Source organism: Tenrec ecaudatus, chromosome 8, assembly GCF_050624435.1.
Source record: "Tenrec ecaudatus isolate mTenEca1 chromosome 8, mTenEca1.hap1, whole genome shotgun sequence".
Classification (NCBI taxonomy): Eukaryota; Metazoa; Chordata; class Mammalia; order Afrosoricida; family Tenrecidae; genus Tenrec; species Tenrec ecaudatus.
In genome coordinates this window covers 73,650,748-73,677,696 of record NC_134537.1, presented here as the reverse complement: position 1 = coordinate 73,677,696, position 26,949 = coordinate 73,650,748, and the positions used below count along the sequence as shown (strand labels likewise).

Here is a 26,949-nt window from a genome sequence, read left to right as displayed (position 1 = left end):
AGAACATTATCAAAATACAACATTAATATTCAGAAAAAGAAAAAAAATATTGTCACTTTGCCCTCTATTTTTAGCACTTTATGATTTTAGCTTTTATTTTTGTAACATAATACTTTCATAAAAGCTTTGACTTTTTAAAAGAAAAAAAAAAGCCTTGACTTTTTAAAAAATGTGTACTCAAAATAAGAGGATGTATAGGACATCTGTTTGTTTTATAGTGGAATGATTATGCTTTTGTGCAGACCACTCAAAACTTTGAATTTCATCTTCAAACAAGTGTTATTTGATATATGTACTTAAAAATACAGGTGGACAGCACAGGGGATGATGGTTGAGGAAGTTTTAAAAATTCACATAAGCAGTTGAGGCGGAATGCTGGATTCAAAGTAATAAATGATGCAATTGGGAAATGAGTTTCCTATCAGTAGAAGTGCCATTTAGATGGATCTTACTTACTGGGGCAGAACTGCTGGGGACATGGCTTATTTTTGTTGTTGTTGTTTTTTTAAAAAAAAATGTGAAATGACTCCTTAGTTGCTCTATAGATGAGATGAAGCATGCATTTTTTCATTATTATAAGTTAAAATCCTGGTCTCTCACTGTATTCATTCATTTTGCTCGGGGAAGGGAAGAAAAAAAAAACCTTTGCTGATATAATTGTGAGTTTGAATCAGATTCTTCTCAAACTGTATATCAAAATGAAAATATTCTCAATAAATGCTTGACTTAACATTGGTAAGTCTTTTAAAAATATATATATTTCAGGATCTGACTAAAATTACTTCTACATCTATCCAACAATCTGGGATGATCTTTCCACGGTCTTAATGTCTTCTTCCTTCTACCAGACACATACCTATCTATTCTTCCAGTGAGTCACTCTCTTTTCACAAGACAAACTTGCTGTTGACCTCCACCAGAAATCCACTAGAATTACTTTAGGTCACCAGCATAACCATATTTATGACACACCTATTTCCTGACATGAAATTCCACAATGTTTAATCTTAAATATATAATCAAGTGTCTATATATGTATGTCTGTGTGCATAGACATATCATATATTATATATACATATACATACTTTTACTCACGATAATATAACCCCCTTGGTTTTTAGCCTTTTATGAGCAAACACACGGGTCAGTCCACAGGAGAAACAATGCTGTCTGCTTCCATAAGATTGGCAGTCTCAGGAATATCAGATAGGCTAACTATAAATCAGTATGAACTTAATATGAGTGGGTTTGTTTTGGATTTTAGTCAATAAGAATTAAGGAAGACATGACCTTAGTATTTGGTGAAGGAATATTAAGAAGACATATCTGAAACTATTGATTTAACTAGTAAAATTTTTGTTTTCCCTTTCAATCTTAAGCAAGCTCCTAAGCCTATGATATATATATATTATATTACATGTACCTTTATTGTTTATTTTTTTAATCATTTTATTGGGGCTCGCACAATTCTTATCACAATCCATACATACACACATTGTGTCAAGAACATATGTACATTTGTTGCCTTCATCTTTTTCAAAACATTTGCCTTTTACTTGAGTCCTTAATATCTGCTGCTCATTTTCCTCCTCCCTCTCCACTCCCCCTACCTAATGAACCCTTCATCATTCATAAATTATTATTATTTTGTCATATGTTACACTGTCCGAGGTCGCCCCCTGCCTTCTTCTCTGCTGTCCATCCCCCAGGAGGAGGCTATATGTAGATTCTTGTAATCAGTTCCCCCTTTGCACCCACATTCTCTCCACCCTCCAGGCATTGCCACTCTCACCACTGGTCCTGAAGGATTCATCTGTCCTGGACTCCCTGTGTTTCCGGTTGATATCTGTACCTATGTATATCCTCTGGCTGGTCTAGCCAGATATGTAAGGTAGAATTGGGCTCATGATAGTGGTGAGAAGGAAGCATTTAAGAACTGGAGGAAAGCTATATGTTTCAATGTTGCTACCCTGCACCCTAACTGACTCATCTCCTCCCCACAACCCTTCAGTAAAGGGGTGTCTGGTTGGCTAACAATGGGCTTTGAGTCTCCACTCTGCACTCACCCAGATTTACAATGATATGATTTTTTTTGTTCCTTGGTGCTTGATACCTGATTCCTTCGACAGTTCATGGTCACACGGGCTGATGTGAAGCCTATGATATTTTATTGAAATAAACAACACTTGATAACCCTTTAAAATTTCATAGCTTTCAAAAAAGGATAAACCTACTGATTAAGAAATTGAAGAGTTCTACTTTTCCAGCTTAAAATGATGCAATTAAGATGGATTTATTGATAATTATTAATGATTGGAATGAGAAAGTCAATAGCAAAGAGGAAAATTCAGTAGTTGGAAATTATAGTCTTGGTGATAGAAATGAAGCTGGAGAATGCATGATAGAATTTTGTAAGACCAAAGCCTTTTTCATTGAAAAGAAATTTTTTTTTTGTTTTTCAACCATATTAATGGTGACTTTGCACATCTGTGGGAAGATATCAATATTAGCAGCTAAATTTGATGCAAGGTCCAACCATGGAAACATCAATAGCTCATATGTCTGTTCAGGATGAAGTTGAAGAAAATTAAAATAAGTCTATAAGAGTAAAAATACTACATTAAATTTTTCCCACATGAATTTGAAGAAAATCTCAAATATAGATTTGACATATTGAAAACTAATGATAATTATGAAAAACATCTGACCTGCACTGAAAAAAATGTCTCCAGGAATTGGCAGAATAACAATTGAGATGCTTCAATTAGTTGGTGAAACACTAGAAGCACTTACTTGTATTTCACAAGAAATCTGGAAAACAGTCACCTATCCCAGCAACTGAAAGAGACCCATATTTATACCATTTCTGCAGCAAGGGACCCCAACCTAGTGCAAAAATCATCAAACAATGTCATTAATATGCATACAAGTAAATTTTTCTTAGACATCATTCAAGTACAGTACATCAACAAGGAGTTGTCAGAAATGCAAACTGGATTCAGAAAAGGATGTTGCTAATACTGCATGGGTCTGGCTGAAACATGAATGCTATTTACTTGTATTGACCATAGAGAGCCCTTTTACTCTGTGGATCATAACCAATAAGAAATCAATAATGATTCCAGAATACTTTATTGTGCTTTTGTGGAACTTGTACATGAATCAAGAGACAGTCATTGAAACAGAACAAGAGAGCACTGTGTGATTTAACATCAATAAAGGTGTGCATCAGAATTGTGTCTTTACATGATATTTGCTCCATTAAGAAAATCATCAAAGACACTTGACTATATGAAGAAGCAATCTGCATTAGGATTGAAAAAAGGCTTATTAACAACGGCTGATACGGAAATGGCACAACCTTGCTTGCTGAAAGTGATGAGGAGTTGAAGTGCTTGCCAGTGAAGGTCAAGGAGTGCAGCCCCCAGCACGGCTATCAAAAGAGATAGTGTCTGGGGTCTTAAAGGTTTAAAGATGAACAAGCAGCCATCTTGCTCAGAAGCAATAAAGCCCACATGGAAGAAGCACACAAGCCTGTGCGATCACAAGGTGCCAACGGGATCAGGGATAAGGTATCATCATAAAAAAAATCTTACCATAGTGAATGAAGGGGGAAGTGCAGAGTGGAGACCCAAAGCCCATTTGTCGGCCACTGGAGATCCCCTCACAGAGGGGTCTAGGGTAGGAGATGAGTCAGTCAGAGTGCGACGTAGCACCGATGAAGAATACAGCTTTCCCCCAGATCCTGGATGCTTCGTCCCCCCAACTACCATGATCCGAATTCTACCTTGCAAGTCTGAATAGGCCAGAGGTTGTACACTGGTGCAGATAGGAGCTGGAGGCACAGGGAATCCAGGGTGGATGATACTTTCAGGACCAGTGGGTGAGGGGCGACACTGGGAGAGTAGAGGGTGAGTGGTTTGGAAAGGGGGAACCAATTACAAGGATCTACATGTGACCTCCTCCCTGGGGGACGGACAACAGAGAAGAGGGTGAAGGGAGACTCCGGATAGGGAAAGATATGACAAAATAATAATCTATAAATTATCAAGGGCTCATGAGGGAGGGGGGAGGGGGGAAAAAGCAGACCTGATGCAAAGGGCTTAATTGGAGAGCAAATGCTTTGAAAATGATTAGGGCAAAGAATGTACAGATGTACTTTACACAATTGTTGTATGTATATGTATGGATTGTGATAAGAGTTGTATGAGCCCCTAATAAAATGTTTAAAAAAAACCAAAACTCAGCATCCTCACAATTGGACCAACAGCAAATACCATGATGTAATGGTGAAAAAACTGAAGTTGTTAAAGATTTTGTTTGGTATTCCAAATATTCGCGAAAATCTCTCTCAATAAATAATAGTATTACACTGGGCAAATCTGCATAAACCTTCGCTGGATTGTTGAAGAGCAGGGATGGCACTTTGAGGATAAGGATGCAGCTCGCCCAAACTATGGGGTTCTCTGTGGCCTCAGATGGTGCGAAAGGTCAACCATGAATATGGGAGAGCACAGAAGAATTGATGCATTTGAATTATGCCAGAAATATTTCAAGGGACGACCAGAAGAATAAAACAAATCTGTTTTGGAAGAAGTACAGCCAGAATGCTCTGTAGAAGCATAGCTAGTCAGAATTTGTTGCAAATAATTTGGACATGTTATTGAGAGAGATCAGTTCCTGGGAAAGGACAAACATGCTTGTCTTGAACCTCTGCCATGGAATTCAGATTTGTACAGTGGATCATATAGGCATCTATGACACTGTGACATTGGGACCTCCATTCTCTTTATCCACTGCAGCAAGCACACGTGTACACAGAATGGCATACATTAAAATTCCACCTGGGTATCTCACCACCCCTCCCCTCCACAGCTACTATTGCTGTTGAGTTGATTCCAACTCACAGATTCAATCGGAGACAGTTCCACTGCCCCATATGTAGAAGCCCATCACTGCTTTTGTTTGTTTGATTGATTTTTTAGGGATGCATAGTAGCCTATTGTGTGTATGTACTAAATTTTCTTTATCCATTTATCTACTCATGGGCATTTTGTTGCTTCCATATTCTTGTGATTATGAGTATTACTACAGTGAGCATGGGTTTGCATAAGTCTAGTCTGTCTAAAACTATAACTGCTTTAGACTATACACCCAGCAGAGGGATGGCTGGGTTGTATGGGATTTATGTTTCTAGTTAGTTGAGGCAGCCCATCTTGCTTTCCATGGTAATTGTACATATTTATAGTTCTACCAGCAGTGAGTGTCTTAAGGGCCCTCTCACTCTTTCTAGTATTTGTTGTTTTCTGTTTACTTATTTGCTTTGGTGTCATTGTTAAGTAAGATTATGTATCTCATCATAGCTTTGATTTGGACATCCCGGTGACTAGGGAGCATGGGCCTTTCTTCATTTGTTTGTTTGCCATTTGGGTGTCATCGCTGATTTATTTGTAATTTTATTATTGAGCTATTGAAATTTTCTATAGATTTTATAACTCTGCTCTTTTTCCATTGTGTCATTGCCAATATTTTTTTCCTACTCCATGAATTTTCTTTTTACTCTTTTGATGAAGTCTTTTGATGTGCACAAATGCCTTATGTTTACTAGGCCCTAGCCATCTATCTTCCAATTTATGTTTGCATTATTTTATTTCATAGTGTGCGCCTATGCTTTGCAATAAAGCTATTAAGTTGCCCCTATTTCCTTACTTACAATCTTTGTAGCTGTAGGATTTACCTGTAAGTCCACACAAATAATGGAATATGATGCCTTGATAAAAACTGATGAAATCATGAAGCACCTCATGGCATGATCAAGGTGCAGAACATGAATGCTGAGTGGAAGTAAACAATCACATAAGGACAAATGTTAAATGAGACCACTGTTAAGAAGAATAAAACTCAAAAGAGACAAAGACTTTCATACCAAAGGGAACAGACTTCTAAGGAATTTGGAAGTTACCAAGACCGGGGAGGGAGGGGTGTGGCAAAGTAGTGAAGATGAAGTGGTGGTCCAGAGTTGACAAGTATTAACATGGATGAAGGGGAAGAAAGTAACCCACCAAAGGGAGAAGAGAAATCAAAGTAGGGGTTTATGTTAAACTATTTTGGGGTGTTATAAGTAGCTTACACTATTGAATACAAATGTGAAAATCAAAAGTGTGAAATCCCCACCTAATTCATAATTCTTTTTTAATTTAATTTAATTTAATTTTTTTAACAATTTATTTGGGCTCATACAATTCTTATCACAGTTCATACATATACATACATCAGTTGTATAAAACACATCTGTGCAGTCTTTGCCCTAATCATTTTTTTCTCCTCTTTTCTTTTTTTATATTTTATTAGGGACTCATACACCTCTTATCACAATCCATACATATACATACATCAATTGTATAAAGCACATCCATACATTCCCTGCCCCAATCATTCTCAAAGCGTTTGCTCTCCACTTAAGCCCTTTGCATGAGGTCCTCTTTTTTTTCCCCTCCCTCCCCTTAAAAGTTTTATATGTTTTTTATAAACGAGATAGAAAGTGGATGAAACATAGAGATATACATGTGAATATTCTCCTTTTGGTATGTGCAAAACTGTAACAACTACAAAAATTATTCAAATTATTATATTTTGGTATCTTAAAGTTAGCGTACCTTTGAATAATAGATAACTTGTTTATAAGCTGAGTTTTCCAGCACATTTTAAATGCAGATTTTGTGGTAAAATTAGGTGCCTCAGCTGATAATCAGGTCGGTTTATACTCGAGTATATACAGTAATAGGTTTTTCAGTATTTAGTATAGATTGCAAGCTAGTTGCCATCATCCTTCTTTTGATTCATGACAACTCCGTGGTGTTAAGATAAATCTATTCTCAATAAGGGTGTTTACAGAACTTGTTAGATCATCACAATTTACTTCTCAGGTGCCTGTGTGTGGACATGAACTTCCAGCTATTGTGCTAGCAGCTGAGCACCGTGGTCACTATCCCCTCACAGGGACTTCATGGTGTATACATATTGCAGTTGTGTGTGTTGTCAAGTAGATTCTGATTCAGAGTGACCCTCTTGGACAAAGTAGAACCTGCAGAGTTTCTGAGGCTGTCCTTTTTATCGAAGGAGACTGCCATCTATTTCTCTTGCAGTGTCTCTTGGACTTGAATCACTGGCCTTTCCATGACCAACACAGCGCTTACTATTGCCTCCAAGGTTCAGGCACGGCAAATTGCATGGTGCATTTGGAATTATTGAAGATGCCTCCTCTATAAAGGAGCAATGATCACTCCTTAATTTCTAATAATCATAAAAAATCATAATAATCAAGACGAGGCAAGTAACTTGCCAATATAACAAAACTACAAAGTAGCAGATTCAACATTTGAACTCATAATTTTATGATATCATATCTGAGCATTAAAACTCAATATTATTTTTGACCAACTGAATGTAATTACTTTCCTATTCACATCATTATAGCTTTTCTTTACCTTCTTAAGAAATAAGTTTCTTAGACAATTTTGAAATTGCTAGTAAAAAACCATCTACATCTTTGCTGAAGACCTGCACTGTGTTAACTCAGGTTCGAGTCTGCATGGTATGCTTTCCTTTCTAAGCATTTCTACTATTTAAAATACCCATATATTACCTAACATATAATTAAAAATAAAATTAAGTTTTGTTCTTTGTGGTTATATTAGGTCTTTTTTATTTCTTGTACAAAGTGTCATTTAGCACTAGTTTATGCTCGTGATCACTAGAAAATAAGACTGTACAATAATCTTTCCTGGTGGTTTTAGCCTTGTGTGGAGGCTACGTTCATGGGAAGACTGGAACAGTCCTTTCTCCTGGGTTTCCAGACTTTTATCCGAACTCACTAAACTGTACATGGACCATTGAAGTGTCTCATGGCAAGGGTAAGAATATAATATGCCTTTCAAGTACACAAACTATTAAGCAGGATCGATGCATGTCATAATTTCAAAAGTATTAAGCTGTAAAGTGATAAGATACACTTTCATTATATGTATATTACAGTTGTTTATTGTTGTGCTTGTTTAGCCATAAATAAAGAAAAACAGTTTAAATTGTTGATGCATAGCAAAAATTGATCCCTTGCTTTTACATATTTTTAATATAAATAAAATATCCGCATATTAATTTAAAAATATATAAGATGTTTGAGAAATGGAGTAGTAGACATAAAGTGAATTATAGAAAAGTAAAAGAAGAAAAACAAATTCTAGGAAAATCATGAATATATTTTTAATTTATCTTGTGTTTAAGTTTACAATAATATAAATATAATAAATCCATCATTTCTCTTCAAATATCCTAGCGATATTTTATAGAATGTGTATTATTATCTATATTAAGCATATAAGTATATTCAAGACTTCAGAAATTTGCATTTATGAAAAAAATGTTCCTTGTGAACGTTTCATTTAAGAGTGAACACCAGGATTGCTATGGTTAAGGTTGTAGTTTTTAAGAAGATAATTTTGTATTTTGATCACATAAATATCATATAGACTTTGTTTTTCCAGACAATTCAGAATTCCAGATAATTCAGCTAGAGATTTAATTGAAAAAATCCATTATATACATTCTGTTACAGTATGATATTATATATGCATAGTAAGGAGCTGAGGATATTAATAATAAAGTTGAAATAGCATGATGACTGAAGTACACTTTGTGAGTAGAAAACTCTAAACTGTCATTCACTTGTAACTATTCATAGTGAATTTTATTCAATTTCACTACAGAAATTAAGATATAATCATTTGTGGGTCTAGGTAACATGAAAATACCCATACAAAATACACATAGAGCAAATAAAACTTTGATTTCTGGGAAGGTTTACCTCAGTGGTGTAATTGTATACACTAGGCCTCTGTGTTAGGCTGGATTGACTAGCGAAACAAATTCAGAGACACTAATATATGCATAAGAAAAAGCTTTATATCAAAGATTAATTGAGTAATTGTATATCATGAAACATACCATCCCAGTCCAGATCAAGTCCTTAAGTCTGATAACTAGCCCGTAAATCAGATACTAGTCCAGAAATCTCTCTTCAGACTCATGCAGGCACATGGAATGATACAGAGTACAGGAAGATCAGGGCTCAGTGGGTGAAAAGTCTTGTGGATCCAATGGCGGCGGTGAAAGCAACCACAGGGCTGGCACGGGTCTCCACTGCATGCTCCTGCACATCTCAGCTAGGCTCCATGTGGCTTCTCAACAGGACTGAGAAGCAGAGAGAGTGTGGCCCACATCCAGGGACAAAGAGAGGAAGTTTCCAGACTCCTCATGAGAAGGCCATGCCCACAAGGAGGCATGATCAGGTTGTGACCTGATTAACAGGCTGTATTCCATCCCTACATTTATTTATAAAGCTGACATGAATGATGTATTACCACAACCTCCACATCTACATTTTCTGAAGGATACTTGTTTGGTATAAATTGGGACAAATGTACTCCCTGACCATCACGAAAATCTTTCGTTGCAAATGTTCTACCAAGTTGTAGATCTATGACGATGCACTTAAGTATTTATGAATATTTACTTTTACCATATACCACTCTTCCATCTTGCCTTCCCAGAGCATCTTTTTTCCCCTACCCTTTGACTCTGTTTCCCTTTCAAATGTCAACATTTGTTTACATAATTTTAATATCCTAACAAAATATTTTAATGTCTACAACCCAGAAGAAATTATTCTCAGTATCTGTTGACTATAATTTAAATGAATGAGATTAAATAAAGTATGAAATAAATATGTTCTCTTCAAGAGGTAGTGCTGTTATAGTGCTGTGCTCAATTGGGGAAGGGAGAGACAGAATGAATGTTTGATTTCTACGACCAAAACAATGCCCCCTAGACTGTTGGCATATAGCTAATAATTATACCACACACACACACACAAAATGTGATTAGAGAATGCTAGCAGAAGAGGTTCCGCCTTGGTTTAAATGCATAGCATAAAGCTATAGGATAGACAAATAATGAGTCCATTAAATTTGCATTACGTCCACAAGATTACCTTGGTTTGATGTGTGTTTGGCATAAACATTTAAATGGATTTTTCTTTTTTTTTTTCACGTCTGTTGTTGAAGTCTGTTTATTCAACAGAATAACTCAACATATATTACTCACTATCTTTCTGCCACGGGTTATAACCAAGGGCGCTAGACTATTAAAAGCCCCTGAAAATGTATGCATACATCTATATATACACATATATGTTTACAGGTTTTTAAAAATCTCTTCTTCTCTCTTCTTCTCAGGTGTTCAGATGATATTTCACACTTTCCACCTTGAGAGTTCTCACGACTACTTACTGATCACAGAGGATGGAAGTTTTACGGAGCCTGTTGCCAGACTCACTGGCTCTGTCTTGCCCCATACTATTAAGGCAGGTTTGTTTGGAAACTTCACAGCCCAGCTTCGGTTTATATCAGATTTTTCAATTTCCTACGAAGGCTTCAACATCACATTTTCAGGTACATTGATCTCCCGTGCTATTTCTCACCATTGAAAATATTAATGCCATTGTTCCACTATGTGTGTGTGTGTGTGTGTGTGTGTGTGAATATAAATAAAGGTAAACTGTCAACTAATTCTAAGTACTGTGAGAGAGAAATGAGGAATTGTTAGTTGACATAAGCTAGAAAACTAAGTGCATTATTTGTACTATGAATCATAGATAATGTTTATTATTTGTATGGCTTCAAATTTTTCATTTTAATATGATGTGCATGGAGGTGCCCTGGTCTCACAGTGGCTCACACCTTGTGCTGCCAACCACAGGCTGCCATTGGAAATACCAGTCATGGCACCCAAGGAAGAGGAAGCTTTCTGCTTCTATAAAAGTCGTCTGAAAGACCCACGTTCCTATGTCTGATAGGGTTGTCGTGAGATGGAACCGAGTTGGCAGTGAGTTTGAGTTGTGGATGATGTAACAAGGAGCTCTGGTGGCCCGGCAGTTTGGCATACATGCTATCTTCATTGTACAGATGAGAAAATGGCTACATCTACTTAAAAACTGGTCATAGAGGTTTATTTAATCGAGTATACAAATAATAAGCATATGATATTTATTTGTAGGGCCCCTGAAATATCTCTGATATGCCCTCTGCCCACACAGTGGACATTATTGCTTGTCACTAATAGACTTACACAATTACATTAATTTGAATCTGTCTATTTGATGCTTTGAAAGAGTATGTTTTCCACCTTATTTTCTATAACCCAGATTTTGTACAGATTTTAAGACATGGTCCCCAATTCCATAATTGTGATATGTTTTGTCTATTTTCAAGCATATCATATTCTTAATAGTTTTCTATTTCCCTGAGAAGATTCCATGTTACAATATTCTAGTCTTAGCAACTCAGCTAAAATTAAACTTCTAACAGGAATTTTCTTTGGTCCCCCTTCACATTGTTTGCTTCACTCTCCTTGATTATCAGACATTTCCAGTTGACCAGTTACCTAGGACTTAAGTCCAACTTCTGGGGACCCTATGGATGTCAGAGGAAAATTGTGGTCCAAAGTTTTATTATTGTTACTGTTACCAAAATGTAGGCAGCACAACATTTGTCAAGTCAAAATTTTTGCTTGTATGATTAATTTTAAACAATGCTATCTAGGACGTTGTATAACCACCATCCTTCTCTACGGTTGCCATGCATATTTTCCACCCCCTGTGAGAAGAAACTTGGGAGTAGCTAACCAAGGACTCTCTTCTTGGCCCTCGCCTCCCACCCGCAGCAACCTCAGGGATGCCTGGCTCTATGTTTTGGAGATCACACAAGGCTCCACTTGTTGTGGTGGACTGTTTCCACTTAGCGATATTTTCAAGGTTCAACCAGATTGTGACCTGTAACCAGCTTCCACTTCTTTTCATGCCAGTATTCGTTGACTGACTGACTGACTGACTGACTGATGCCACTAGTGCTGGGCATTGGGGTTGCTCCCAGCTTCTGTCTGTTGTGAACAGTGTTGCAGGAAGTGCCGTCAGGCGTGTGTCTCCAGTGCCGTCATTGGCTGTCAGCTTTCAAACACTGTCTGGAAGCAGATCACCAGGGCTTTCTCCAAAGAGAATTCTGGTTGAACTCAAACCCCCAAGCTGTCACTTGGCAGCCAGGGTATGTTAATGTGTGCACTACCCAGGGACACCAGTCTTGCACATAAACCCAAATCCCCACTGCCAACAAGTGAATTCAAACTCATCCCAACCTAATAGAGAGGCTCTGGCGTTGTCCCTCTCGATAGGGGCAGGCAACCTCATGCTTCACCTGCAGAACTGTGTTGAGTTTGAACCGCCCACCTTACCTGAAGCCTAACCTGCAGAACCAGCAGGACTCCATCGTGGACCTGCCCAAATATGACCAAAGAAGAGGATTTCAGTAACCCCTTACTATGCATTCCATGATCATTAACAAATATATCAAATGAAAGGCTTTATTACAGAAAGAGCTATCTTGCGAGTTTTAAGATGCTCTGAGAGACTTTTGTTGTTAGGTGTCCACTCGCTGCAATGCTAGGTCCACAGGATGAAGCACTGCCCGGTTCTGTGCCATCTTCCCAATTGTTGTTCGATCCCATTGTGGTAACCACTGCATTCATCCGTTCTGGAGAGCATTCTTCTCTTTGTGATAACTACTCAAAGAGCTTTAAACTACCTATAAGTATGACAAATTGCTCTTTATTTTAATCTGCTTCGGTTGATTTGTCTTAGTATTTCATGCATAGATCTTGCAGAATCCCTCAAACTACTCCGTTGCTAGGAAATTTTACTCTAATCAGTAACAATCATGAAAATGCCCACTTTACATATCAAAGAATTACAATTTCTTTATCCTAATACATAAATCCCTCTTGTGCTATAATTATTTTCTGGTAAATATCAGTTGTTATCAACTACAGTAATATCTGTCCCTTTCCTATTTATTTTCATCATTATCAAAGTGAATTATAAGGAATAGTCAGACAGAAAGAAAGAAAACGCCCGCGACACAAGTCGACAGCTTCTTCCCTGGCTGTTTCTCATGCGCCTGTGCAATGTTTATCCGCTTTGCCTCAGCTGCCTCTTGATTCTATTGTTCTCAGCACAGAGCTAACAATAAGCCTTTGATTACCAAAGGCAGGATCCAACTCTAAAACTGATTCTCTCCTTTCATAAACTCCCTAAACAAACAGGCAGGAAAACAAAAACAGAAATAAAACTTCTTTTCTTGGTCATGGTTGCTCTTTGGGACCATTTTTTGCAAAACCTTTGACTGTCATAACTACAGCCATAACACCTCAAAGGAAATGATACATGAAACGTGCAGGAGAAACCACTTATGTCTAGTTGGGTCACACCTGAGGACCAAGGATCTTTTTGAAAAACAAAATAACTCACCTTTGATTGCAAAGTCAATTTTAAATGACCATGTTCTTTAGATATACTAAAGGAATCATTTCATTTGGAGGAATTTTTATCGGCCTGTAGATTCAACGACTCTCCTAATGTGTATGATTGCCTGTGGCATTGGTACAATGTAGTTCTCTTTCTAAGTGTCCAAATAAATAGCAACTTTATTATGCAAATTAAGTATCTAGCTTCTGGGGACTTTTCTTGTGTTTTTATAAAATGGAATTAATATACTTTTATATTTCCTTTCTTTCTGTTAGTCCACTTTATCTACGTCTTTTTAAGAAAGTTTTAGTGAAACAGACTTTTCCAACTGCAGTTCCTAGTTAATATTCCTGCAGAGGTAAATGGCAATATTGACTAAAAAGAAAAAGTTCCATACCCAAATATAATGAGATAAAGCTTCAAGCATTTAGTCATCTATCTTTCAGTGAGTGGTCACTAAAAACTCTCTTGGTGTGAGAATTACTAAACCCTTGGTTATTAACCAAAAGGTCCATGATTCTAACCAGGACGTTGAATAGGTTCAGAAGGGCTTAATCATGTCTAACAGGGCATAGCAACTGTGTTAGGCAGGGTCCTCTAGAGAAAGAAAACCAGGACACTTATGATTTTATATATATATATATAATATACACGACATGATGAAATAAACAGCTAATTAGTTCACAGAGCAATACAGAAGGCTCAGTTCAATTCACTTCCATGAGAGAGTTAACATACTGGCAGTCCTTCAACTCACGAGGGCTCCTGGGTGCAAGTCAAGGAAACAGACAGCTGAGTCTTCTGCAGAGCCGTACAGACAGTCCAGTCACAGGCAGCAAACAACAGGGCAGGTCACCAAAAGTCAGTCAGATTATAGGGTCTGACAATCCCCAGCTCAAGTAATGAATACACCAGCAGTGTGGTAAAGCAGGTTTCAAAGGAACCTCAGACTATAGCAACATGGTCCACGGGTTGGGTGTCCCACAGGTAGTGTAGCTCACAAGTTGAGCCAGAGAACTAGCTAAGGCAGCTGCACACTGGTCCAATCATCAGAGAACAAGAGACGGAAAGGCAAGGCTCGCCGAGCCATTTATATATTTGCCCTCCAATTAAACTGCAACCTTACTAATCCCACATGTGTCTTTTGGCCTGGTTGGCACAATAAACCTACCCATCACAGCAACCAAATCTCCTTCATATAAAATTTGAGACCAGTAGGAAACTGAGCGGAGCCGTTTGCTACCATCATTAAGCAAGCAACTCATTTCCTATTCAAGGCAAAATCCCATATGTAAAAGATGTGTTTGCTATGCAATGAGCATGTTAGGTTAGTTATAACTAAGTCATTTAGAGCTGGTTTGCAGTGCTAGTTCAAACCCATCTAGAGAACTCATGAAAGACAAGCCTGGCAATTTGCTACCAAAAGATCCTACCAATTGAATCAATTGCAACTAGCGGTAACCTCAAAGTAATCAACACTATATATTTGATACTCCATTTCTATATTTCATTGGCTTCTATTTCTTGAGGACTTATTTGCTCTGAATTAACACAAATGCTACTAACCTAAAGGTTGGCCGTTCACATCCATCAGCTGCTCTGTGGAAGGAAGATAAGTCTGCTTCCATAAACATTGCAGACTTGGAAACCATGCGGGATAATTATGTTCAATTAAATAGAGTTATTTTGAGTCAGATCAGTTCAACAGCCATGATTTTTAAAGAAATTTCATAACTCCAAAACACCGTTTATATGTACAAAAGTATACAGTTTTCAATCTTCTTTTCTATGCCTCTCTCTTTAACAAACCAGTCAATCACAAATGATAGTATTGCATATTTTTCATCATTCAATCATTATTGTTGTTATCCAGTACGATCTAGTCAATCCTGACTCACTGTGACCCTCAGTAACAGAACAGATCACAGTCTGGCTCCGTGCCATCCTCACAATATGTACCATATTCAAGCTCAGTGTTAGTTAGTAGGTTAATGAAAGTTGTTGAAGGTTTTACCCTCCATCACTGAGCCTCTACTTTTTGAAGTATGATGTATTTTTTCAGGAACTGATCTTCCCAGGTAGCATGTGCATGAGATGAAATTTCACTGTCCTTGCTTTAGAAGGTGCATTCTGACTATACTTACTCTGAGGCAGAATTTGTTTGTGTGTTGGCAGTACATGTTACCTTTCATATTCTTCACCAAAACCATAATTGAATGGCATCAATCAATTCCATGATTTTTTATTGAATATCCATATTTTATATGACTGTGGGTAATTTGAAAACAGGCCCATAGCATGGGTCAGGAGAACCCTAGTAATAAATTGATCGTTTTAGTCTTCAAAACTTTAATCAGGTTTTGTGCACCAGATTTGCTCAGTGCAATGCTACTTTGTTTTATGATTATCGTTTCTATAGACATTGATTGTTGATCCAAAAATACACATTCTTGACAACACCAATTTTTTCTACCATTATTATGAAGTTGTGTGTTGGTCCAGTTGTGAAGATTTTTATTTTCTCTCCATTGAGAATCTCTATTGAAAACTGTATTCTCTGATCATCATTGTTTTGAGTCATGGTTTTTATTAAGCAGTGTTTAAGCATCTGTGGATCGTAGGATGTTAATAAGCCATCCTCCAGTCTTGATGCTGTGCTCTCCATGTGGTCTAGTTTTTGAAGTTTGAGGTAACTGACTGTAAGACTTTAAAGCGTAATGCAACTACAGAATATAGGCATTAGTCGTGGTATTTAGATACTGAGTTCCAAAATACAACAGAAAGTTAGGTGTTATATTTTCCCTAGGATTCATATATTTTCATGATAAATCTGATAAGAGTCCTAATAATTTATAGGAATTTAAAAATTCTTTGCTATCAAACATGGTGGATAGGTTGAAAATAGGTAGCAAAAAGTGTGGGTTCATACAGAGGTCAAATTTAGAGGTACAATTGGGTAGGCCACCATTGCTGCTGTGTAACCCTTTGACATCGTTTTTTTTTTTAATTTTGTGCTTCATATCTTGGCAATCAGGTGGTAAATTTGAGAAGAACACAAGAACTGACTTTATCGATTAGAAATGTGAACGGTAGACTTTCCTTTCCATGATTGTTTTGAAATTGAGGTTTTGGTTTTTGTGTCTTCAATTCTGATGTGTGTATGTTTAAAATACTGCAATCCCATGCTGCGTATCATGAGAGAAATCACCCTACAAATTAAAAGAATCTGCATAACAGGTGTAACAGAGTTTGAAAAAAGAACATGTCCTGACTTACTTTTTTAATGGTAGCATTTTTAACTTTCCTGGGTAATTGTTGCATAGCTCCACAGATGTTCTCTCTCTCCGTTTCTCAGAATACGACTTAGAGCCGTGCGATGACCCGGGTGTCCCTGCCTTCAGCAGAAGGATTGGTTTTCAGTTTGGAGTTGGCGACACTCTGACTTTTTCCTGCTTTCCAGGATATCGCCTAGAAGGTGCAACCAAGCTTACCTGCCTGGGTGGGGGCCGTCGTGTGTGGAGTGCACCTCTGCCAAGGTGTGTGGGTAGGTGGTCACATGCTTTCATTTCATTCATCCAGTCGGGGAAGCATAGGGGTGCATCAGAGAAGTTGAGAGGAAGTAGTGGTGGAGGTAAGGGCGTAGACTGTGCCAGGTGGGCTGACCAGGGGGGGAAATGGCTTAATCTGTTTGGGTACTTGTTATCTCATCTATGAAATAAATCTTTTTCAGCTATAAAATGTTATGATTGAAGAAGAGTGAAACTGAAGCATGTGTCCAGCATATTTATTAAGGAAAATGAATGTACCATCACAAAAATAACTTATAACCAAAGAAGCTAAAGAACTAGAAGACAGGCTATCAGTAGACCGGCTCTGACAACCGGGTTCATTAAGAGCAAGAATACTCTCCAGATACTTGGGCAATGACAATTTATAAATGTATTTTTTTTCTTTTCTTTCCCTGCAAAGTGAACAGAATAGAAATTTAAACTTTTTTTGGACATTGTTCTTGATGAGTTCTAGAGATCATCTCAATGTATATGAGAGCTTTTTACTTAGCTACTTTGTAATGAGGTGCTGTACTAACACACTGGTTTTAGGGTATCGGTTCAATAGAATAGTCATTTTATGAATTTGGGATTCTGTGCCAGCATATGGAATTTGACAGAGGAAGAGCAGGATTTTGGTAGTTAATATAGATTAAACCGAGTTTCTGGTGTCTTGTTTTGGTAACCAAGCACTTGCAGAGGAGCTGACCACTTGCTTCCCATCATGTCTGCTCCCTGACATGGAGCCGTACTGATGAGTGCACAATGGGTGCAATGTCGATTTCTTCAGTTTACAGAAATTTTTATCATGAAAATCTTGGGATTAGACATTAACCCTTAACTTAAAACTTTCTTAGTCTCTGAGGAATCCATAAGTACCTTTCACAAATCAGTAACTGACAAAGTTAAGAGTGGAGAAGTCTGAAAATAATGCTATATCACCCATGTAAAACAATGAAAATTAATTTAACATAGCCAGATTATTTCTATACCACATAATCATTTTAATTTGTATCATTATGTATATATTAAAAAGGTAATACTTTTGGTGTTTTAAGGAGCCATGTGTAATTAGATATTAGGATTTTATTATACATATTTTAATTAAATTGAATTAAGTTATCACTATACCTTGACAAGACATATGTTTATGTGTTCATTTTGGTCATAAATGGCCATGAAAATTGGATTGAAGTAGTAGATATTTCACAAATCCCCCTGAATTGCCTAGAATTTGTTCACCAGGTTAAAAACTCATGACAAAGGGAGTTTGAAATTTGAAAGAAATTGAACTCAAGGAAACCAAATTGCGCTGCTAGATCAATGGTGTCATTAGGGGTGTGTGACTCACACTGGGGGAAACTTTCAGATTCATGATGTCAAAATGACAGCCTATAAAGTTTTTGTGTGTTGTTCAGCCAAAATATGGGATTGTATTTTCAATGAAAGGGTCTCTATAATTAGAGCAATGAACCCATTTTTTCCATGGGCCTAGTTTACATGCATCAATGTATGTTCAAGACAGAATTTTAATGCTAACTTACTTTTTGAAACTCCTAACGTGCTCTGGTCAGAGCTGTCATTCTTACCCAGTGAGAGATGTAGGCAACAACACAAGCAATAGGATGTGCTTTTAGCTTGAAGACAAAACCAGGCATATCCTATTGCGTTTGTTGTTGCCTGTGTTTTTAAAATTTATTTATTTATGTGTTTACTTGGTTTAGAATTTACATACATACACTTCTATGGGTCAGTCATATTGAACTGAGTTGTGCAGCGTGACGACAAGCACTTTTAGAGCATTTATTCTTTCTTGGACTCATTGTTTGCTTCCCACCGCCCTTCAACTGTCCTGCCATTGCCCCTAGGTAATTATGAATCTAATTACTTAATCTATAGATTTTCCTCTCCTGGGCTACATACACAGAAAATAAATACAAACCAAAATCAAGAGACAAGAAAAGTAGGGAAAAGCCCAACAACAATGGCAAAATAGGAGAGAGACCCTCACTGGTTAAAAAAACACATCAAATATTAAAAAATTAGAATAAATTTGAAGTGAGTCAAATTATTAGATGTTTCATTAGAAAAATCATTTTATTGGGGGCTCGTACAATTCTTCTCAAATGCCATACCTACATCCATTGTGTTAAGCACATTTGTACATTTGCTGCCATCATCATTCTGAAAATATTTGCCTTCTACTTGAGCCTTTAATATCATCTCATTTCCCCCCTCCCTCCACACTACCCCCTCCCTCATGAACCTTTCATAATTCAAAAATTATTATTATTTTTTCATATCTTACACTGTCTGACGTCTCCCCTTGCCCCCTTCTCTGTTGTCTATCACCCAGGAGGAGGTTATATGTAGATTCTTGTAATCAGTTCCCCCTTTCCACCCCACATTCCCTCCACCCTCCAAGCACCGCCACTCCCATCATTGGTCCTGAAGGGGTCATCTGTCCTGGAGTCCCTGTGCTTCCAGTTCCTATCTGTGCCAGTGTACATGCTCTGGTCTAGTCAGATTTGTAAGGTAGCATTGGGATCATGATAGTGGGGGGAGGTGAGGGAGGAAGCATTTAAGAACTAGAGAGAAGTTACCTAACTTTATCAGCCACTATTGATTTTACAAGGCTCACTATCTGATAGCAAGGCATCTCTGGAGCACATGGTTAGAGGCTTAATCTCCATTGTCATTATTAGTCTTCTGCAAACTGGGTGTTAAGAATATAAATTCTGATATTGCTTCCTCCTTTGGAGTTAGATTTTTTTTAATCATTTTATTGGGGGCTGGTACAATTCTTATCACAATCCATACGTCCATCCATTGTGTCAAGCACATATGTACATTTGTTGCCATCATCATTCTCAAAACATTTGCCTCTACTTGAGCCCTTAATATTGCCTGCTTGGAGTTAGATTTTATTATTTATAATCCTTGGAACACACCGGCTGCTATGTTTCTTCTGTGTAAACTTTACTGACACCTGACTTAGATGGCTACATGTTTTGAACAAGGCTTTAAGACACCAGAAAGCATTTTTTAAAAGATTTTATTAGGGACTCATACAACTCTTATCACAGTCCATACATATACATACATCAATTGTATAAAGCACATCTGTACATTCTTTGCCCTAATGATTTTTCAGATTTTCTGTTTTTAGCTACATACTTTGGTAATATTTGTGAAGTTATATCAGTAATATTCTGAGAATGGAGTATTAATTACAAGAGATGATAAAGGAAAGTTTATAAGGGCTCCCATTTACAGTTACTTATAAAGCTTTAAATCAAATTGGTGTCATTCAATGTAGTTAAATTTTACAAAATCACTATGTTGGTAAGATTCAGATGCATTCATTCATTCACTTGCTGTACTTTCTTTTGGAAAGAGGTACATGGAAGGAGAGCACAGCCCCTGTGACTTTGCGGTCACTTCGAGACGTGAGAGTTGCTGGTCTCTTCTGGTGGAAGCTGGGTCTGGCTTTAGAAACACTGAGGTTGTTAACATTGCTCCACAGCCTTCGGCACCTGAGGCACATCAGCCTATGGCATATGGTCCTGAGAGTTGTGTTGTCAAAATAGAAGGCAATTAAGTGATAGCCTTTATTCTGCCTTAAAACTTCAGGTGCCCTTTCTTACTTTGCTTTGGGTAAAAGTCTAGTCCTTTTCTAACTTAGCACTAACTGATCATTTCAGAGTATTTTGGGAGCTAACCAATCGCTTGTGTTCTCCATTGGCTAATAAAAACATAACTATAGAATGTGGGATGTTGGTCACTTGTGCAAAAGCCTTTAAATGTTTTAACTTTTGCTGTTAGGACCAAAGTCCAAATTGTTCTCACTATAAAAATATGTCATTTATCGCAATATGTCAAGTAATCAGACAAAATTAATAATTCCTTCTTGATTAACCTATGCCTAGTATTAATTGTCTTATACTATTGAGAAGAATCTGAAAGTAGATAATTACTTATTTTTCCTATTTCAATCTTAAAAAGAAAGACGTTTTATTCTCATTCCACCACTAAAAATCAGTTCACATTAAAAAATATATATATTTTATTCTTAAAAACTTCCAGATCCCTAAGATATTTTTCTTTTAAAATCTTTAAAATCAATTAAAATGACACATATCCTGATTTCCTTGTTCATTTACTAAGATATCTATTAAAGGTCTCTTTTGAACCAGACATTCTTTCAGATGGTGGGAATACAAGATTGAACAAATGAAATACAACCTTTATCTTCGTGACGTACTCACCCCTTAAACACACAGTTGGTCGTGGATAAAGAGTCATTTCCCCAAAGTATTTTTGGGGTGACAGTATTTGAATGCATAAAGGGGAAAATGTTTCCTTTTTCTAACCTGTACGTTTATGGAAGTATTGAGATGGGGGCATGAGGGAAGAAGTGAGGAAGGAAAATACGTATGTTTATACATTACTTATAAGAGAAAAAGCAAAGTAAACATAACCACTTTGTATGAATGTAAAATGCTGATCACACACTATTCTGCTAATGAGAAAAAAGTAGGCTAAGAAGCGTCTTTTCTTCACACCATACGCACTTCACTGCTGTGCTTTTCTTGTGTGGCAATTGTACCGGCAAGCCAGATGTTCCACTAGTTCCTAGTGTCTCCGAACATTTCCTGACTTGCAGTGGTAAGTGCAGAGATGGGAATGTCAGGTCGCAGAATGAGAGGCTGTGGCTCTGGTTATGAAGGCTGGCTTCATATCTTGCTCACGTTTGAAAGTTTTATCACTTGCAAAAGATAACAAAAAAATGCTACAGAATTAAAGTCTTGTCCCTATAAATTTAGGCATAAGAAGTCCCTGTACTGCCCTGCATCACCAAAACATGGGCCTGAGTTATGAATGCAGTTTTGAGTGTGAGACACCTTTCTCTCCATAAAATATATTTTCTTATAGAAATGTTTATTATTTTTATTACTACTACTACTACTACTATTAAGCCAGTTAGTCTGAACTCCAGGGCTACAAGAGTGAGTTCAAATGCAGCCTCCATAGTGAGGATGTTGAAAAGCGGGGCCGTGTTTCCTTCTGTCTTACCTGGGGCCACTTTGAATTGGAGCCCAGTTGAGGGCACCTAACCACAACTACTGTTGGGATTTAATTGGGTGGCAAACTGTTGAGTGCTTCCTTCTCAATACTTTCTCCCCTAGAAGCAGACTCAGTCGGCCTGTGTGTTTACAGAGAAGTAAGGGATAAGTGAAACAGAGCTCACGGCACACTGCTTTCTGATTTTCTCCCCCACTCTTTTCTACATGGGTATTTTCTGTGATCCAATGGTCAAAATTTATCATGAGCTGTAATTATCTATCCAGCAACTTCCTCGGGCGACTAGGTTAGGGAGTCAATCCAGTGGTATAATGATTTCATTACCTGCCAGAGTAACAGAAAGAGGCTAAATCAGACAGAATCAGAGGACAATGACATGCAGAAGATGCATGCATATGTTATATAATTTAATCTTCCAGCAATTTCCTTTCAAATATATCAGTGTGTAGCTTCTCTCCTTTCTCCTCATTTATTTATATAATATCTTGATTTTCTGTTTCTAACTTGATTATTATTTAACCTAATCATAATATTTGTTGAATTAAAAATAATACTTTGCTTGGCATAGAATAGATCCAATAAACTGGTTGATACAGAATCTCATGGAACTTATGCACACATATTTTATGGCAATATAATTCTAAGATCCTTTTGGCCGCCTCAAATTTTGGAGCTGACATAGTAGTTAAACTAACCTATTCCCTTTTTGCAGATCAGAAAAAGGGTAACAGGAGATTAGTGAGTCTCTCTATGTCAGCAGAAATTAAAGAGATATATTTACTCTCACTTTTACTTTGATTAAAGGTGATATTATATAAATTTGGACCTAGAAGTAAATCACTGTTTCCTATAATCAAGGAAATTGGAGCCTTGCTAGTATTATGGGTTGAGTTTTGGCTGCCAATTGGAAGGTCAGCAGTTTAAACTCACCAGCCAATCAAAGAGAGAGATGAGTGTTTGCCCTTCCCAAAAGATTTGCAGTTTTAAAAACCTAAAGAGCAGCAATTCTGCTCTGTCCCACAGTGTTGCAGCAGTTAGGGATACATTTGATGTCAGTGGACTAGTATTTATTGTTTTATTTTTAACATTAAAAAAGAAGAGTAATATATTACTACCATTAAAAGTTCATTTGCCCCCAGATATAATATAGATGAGTTCAGTGTAACTATAGCTTTGTCTGTCTTTTTTCTTTTAACTTAGTCATCTTGATGCCACAAAATACAAATGTTGAAAAAAATAATATTAATAGAAGAGTAGAGTCACAGCCTATTCGAATTGGTGGGGACACTTTGTGAGGGAGAGATAGGGCATAGAGTGGTAATATGACTGCCCCAGTAATATTTCCAATACATCTTCTACCTGGGAGTACCATTATATTTTATTTTACAGCCCTTATTCGCTGGCACATGGCTTCCTTCTAGTATGAGATCATTTTATGAACAACCAACATAAAAGGAACACCTTTAAAATGGGATGAACATGGCATATCTGTGTCATTAAATTGGTAAAACAGCACAATGTCACAACCTGTAAAAGAGTAACTGTCCTAAGAATAGGCATACATTGATAGAAGGGAGGATTGTCATAATTCTTAAATTTTTATCTATGAAAATCAGTAATGCTACTTTTGAATCTTCTTTAACGCTCTTTTTATTGTCCTATTTGTTTTAGCTGAATGTGGAGCAAGTGTCAAAGGAAATGAGGGAACATTACTGTCTCCAAATTTCCCATCAAATTATGATAATAACCACGAGTGTATCTATACAATAGAAACAGAAGCTGGCCAGGGAATCCATCTCAGAGCTCGGGCCTTTCAGCTGTTTGAAGGAGACATTCTAAAGGTAAGAGAGGCTTCTGATTAATATTACTCTAGCTCTCTCTCTCATGGAATATGTATATGTGCATATGTATTTTTTTCCAGCCATTCAATCTTCATTTGCATACGTATATATCCCCATTGGTGTAGAGGTTATAAGGTCACATGTTGGCTAACAATCCACAGAGTTAGCCTTTGGAAACCACTAGCTGCTCCCTGGGTGAAAGACCGGGCTTTCTGCTCCTGTGAAGAGTTGCCACATCAGCATTGATGTGATAGCAGCGAATATTTATTTTATTTATCCAATTGGATTTAGAGAAAACCCAATGCCAATTCTTGCTGGAGAATAGATGGATTTTGAAAGAACATGTTCTTAAATCCTACATCTGACATTTTCAGGAAGTGTATCTTTGGTAAGTTATTTAACAGTTTTCAGCCTTGAAAACATGCCTTCTGTATAAAAACATGCAAAGATACCATGTATGTTGAGTTCTTGTCAACATTAAATGATATTTTTATGGACAGTTTCTAAAAATGTCCAACATAATTTGCAGGATCTCCCAAACCAACTACTTTGATAATTCCTCTGTATTTTTAACAAAAGCACTGCTTTTGGGACAGAAGGTTGAAAGTGACATGGAAGCAAACTCAGACACTCTTGTTCAAAACCCATACTGGTGTAACGTGGCAAAGGAGAGCCAGCACTCCGCAGCTGCTTCTCGGGAGAGTCGGGAAGAATGGAAACTTGTCCACCTCTCTGTCCAACGGCTCTCAGAAGTAGATGGTGCTAATTAGTAGATGCTCAGAGAAATGCTCTGGGGTGCTGGACAATGCTCTAGCGAGCAAAATCAAGTTTTGAAATTGATGGCATGATCTTGCCTTCATATATAAGATCCCAGCTCTATTTCAAAATTCCCCTTCATTCCTAGAGTTTCTGATCTAGTAGCCATGCACCCACAGCATTTCTGGAAACTGGACCTAAGTGCTGGGGCAAGGACACTGGCAGATCTCAAAGCCAACCAAAGACAAAGGTTTCCAACAATACAGCCTGAAGACCAGAAACCACCGAACCCAACTAGCTGCTCTTTCCAGTGTGAGAGTGAAGTTAAGCAGTTTGCCCTAGGTCACATACTAATTTGTGACAAGAAAGGACACATTCATCTAATTCTCTTTCTGAAGTATTCTAGCATTTTTTCAATTATGCTTATATCTGAGTTGATGCACACTATAATAGATAGCGGACCCAATAGATTCAACTACGTCTAAACTGAGAGCATTAAGAGAAACAGTTAAGAGCCAAGTACACAGGAAGTGTTAATAGGTCCCCTAATCGTCACCCATTTGTCCAATGGTGAAAATAGAGTCTCCAGAGGAGTTCTGCTTGACCTCATTAGAAGGTATCTGCTGCACAGGTCAAGGGAAACTTATAAAGGGCCGACTCCTCTTGGGTTCACAAGTGAGTGCTTTTCAGTAGCATAATGTAAAAGAGTATTTCTCGTCTAGTTCTTCCCTGCTAATAGTCCTTCAAAGCTCATGCTGGCAGTATGAAGGACTGTAATTAAGAAGTGATTTTAGGCAGAAGAGTACATTCCAACTATTATACAAAAAGAAAGAAAGAAAACACAAAGTTACATGGTAAGAAACCCTTTTCTGAATATTTTGATAACCTAAAATTTAGAAGCCAATAACCCTGTAAGGAAAACTTTTAGGGAACAATTAACTGTACTTTTGTGCAGGTGAGCGATTAAAGATATTGCATAAAACACACACTAATCATTCTTCCTGGAACAGGAGGAAGGAAATCATGCTCGGCTGTGAATGCATGCAGTGGGAACTTGTTGATTATGACAGAAGCCCCCAAAGATCCTACTTACCACATTTAATTGCAGAAGACTGTCAATCATCTTAAATGCCGAAATGTTTGGCAAGCTGTTATTTTATTGAATATGCCAATAACCAACTTAGAACTAACATTGTTTCAAGTAGAATTTAAAATTTTAAGTAAATGCTATTTTAATACATTCATATATACTGAGTTAATAATAAAGACAACCATTATATATACACAAACCCATGCACATACATACATGTTTTTTTCTTAATTCACGTGGAAAAACCATGTAAGAGAAATATAGTCCTAATGAAAATGTTATGAAAAGAAGGTCTAATGGAAAGAGAAAATAAATTTGGAAAACAAGTTCTAGAGCATAGTTCTGTAAACATGGGAGTGATTTCTGAAATACTTTCAGTGTTGTCCTTCTTGGAATCTATGTGATTTGTTCATCTGTGATGGTCTGTTAACTCTGCTATATCATTCTGAGCATTTGGCATTAATCATAAGCCAAGCTCTGAAGATTGGTAGTGTAATCAGATGATAGCGCTGTAAAACATGACTAACTGCAATATTTTAGTAACTAAATGGAATACCTTACTCTGGACACTTGATAGATGAAGAAATATAACAAATAGATGTTTGCTGAGCTAAAATAGCTTGTTACTGATGGAATTAGAAATAAATAGAAATTTCCTACATTTTTAACAGATGCAAAATTTGAATCCAGTTTCACATTTTGAGAATTGATTCAATACTGTTTCACATCAGTCTCTGGTATGTTAGATTAGTTATTCTTAGCTATGTATCAGTGCTATTTGTTAGTGATGTATATAAGCAACACTGTTCCAGAGAAGCTTGTCGCCCTGTATTTCCAGTGTTGAATAAGCTGCTAAATGTTAAACATTGGACCGCTAACCACAAGATCCATAGTGTTCTAGGGCGGTGGGGGGGGTGGGTCCATGGTGATCTAGGAGAGAAAGATGAGGCTATTTGATTTACAGCTTCCAAAATGGCATACGAAGTAATCAACAGTATGTCTAGAAATACTTTCAATTGTCTAGAAAGCAGTGAGCTTGGTTTGGGCTTTTCTATAGCTGTAAATATCGCACGAGGTAAGAGTTTGTTGTCCGTATGGTATATTCTTTACCATTGCTAAAGCTGGATCTCTGGTGATAGATACCTGGTAGGTTACATGTTGGGCTGCTAATCCCATGGGCCAACAATGCCGTGGGGAGGAGGCTTTCTACGGCCCATA

At 37.2% G+C, this 26,949-nt stretch overlaps 1 protein-coding gene across 1 annotated transcript in view; it reads left to right on the top strand.

Annotated features, from left to right (window-relative positions):
* The window catches only part of CSMD1 (CUB and Sushi multiple domains 1), a 1,770,408-nt gene that overhangs the window by 1,361,611 nt on the left and 381,848 nt on the right, over positions 1–26,949 (top strand). The window contains exons 19-22 of the mRNA XM_075557189.1: positions 7,797–7,913; positions 10,293–10,508; positions 16,767–16,955; positions 23,716–23,885. Coding sequence (XP_075413304.1) covers positions 7,797–7,913; positions 10,293–10,508; positions 16,767–16,955; positions 23,716–23,885 — 692 coding nt within the window. The remainder of the gene's footprint in view (positions 1–7,796; positions 7,914–10,292; positions 10,509–16,766; positions 16,956–23,715; positions 23,886–26,949) is intronic.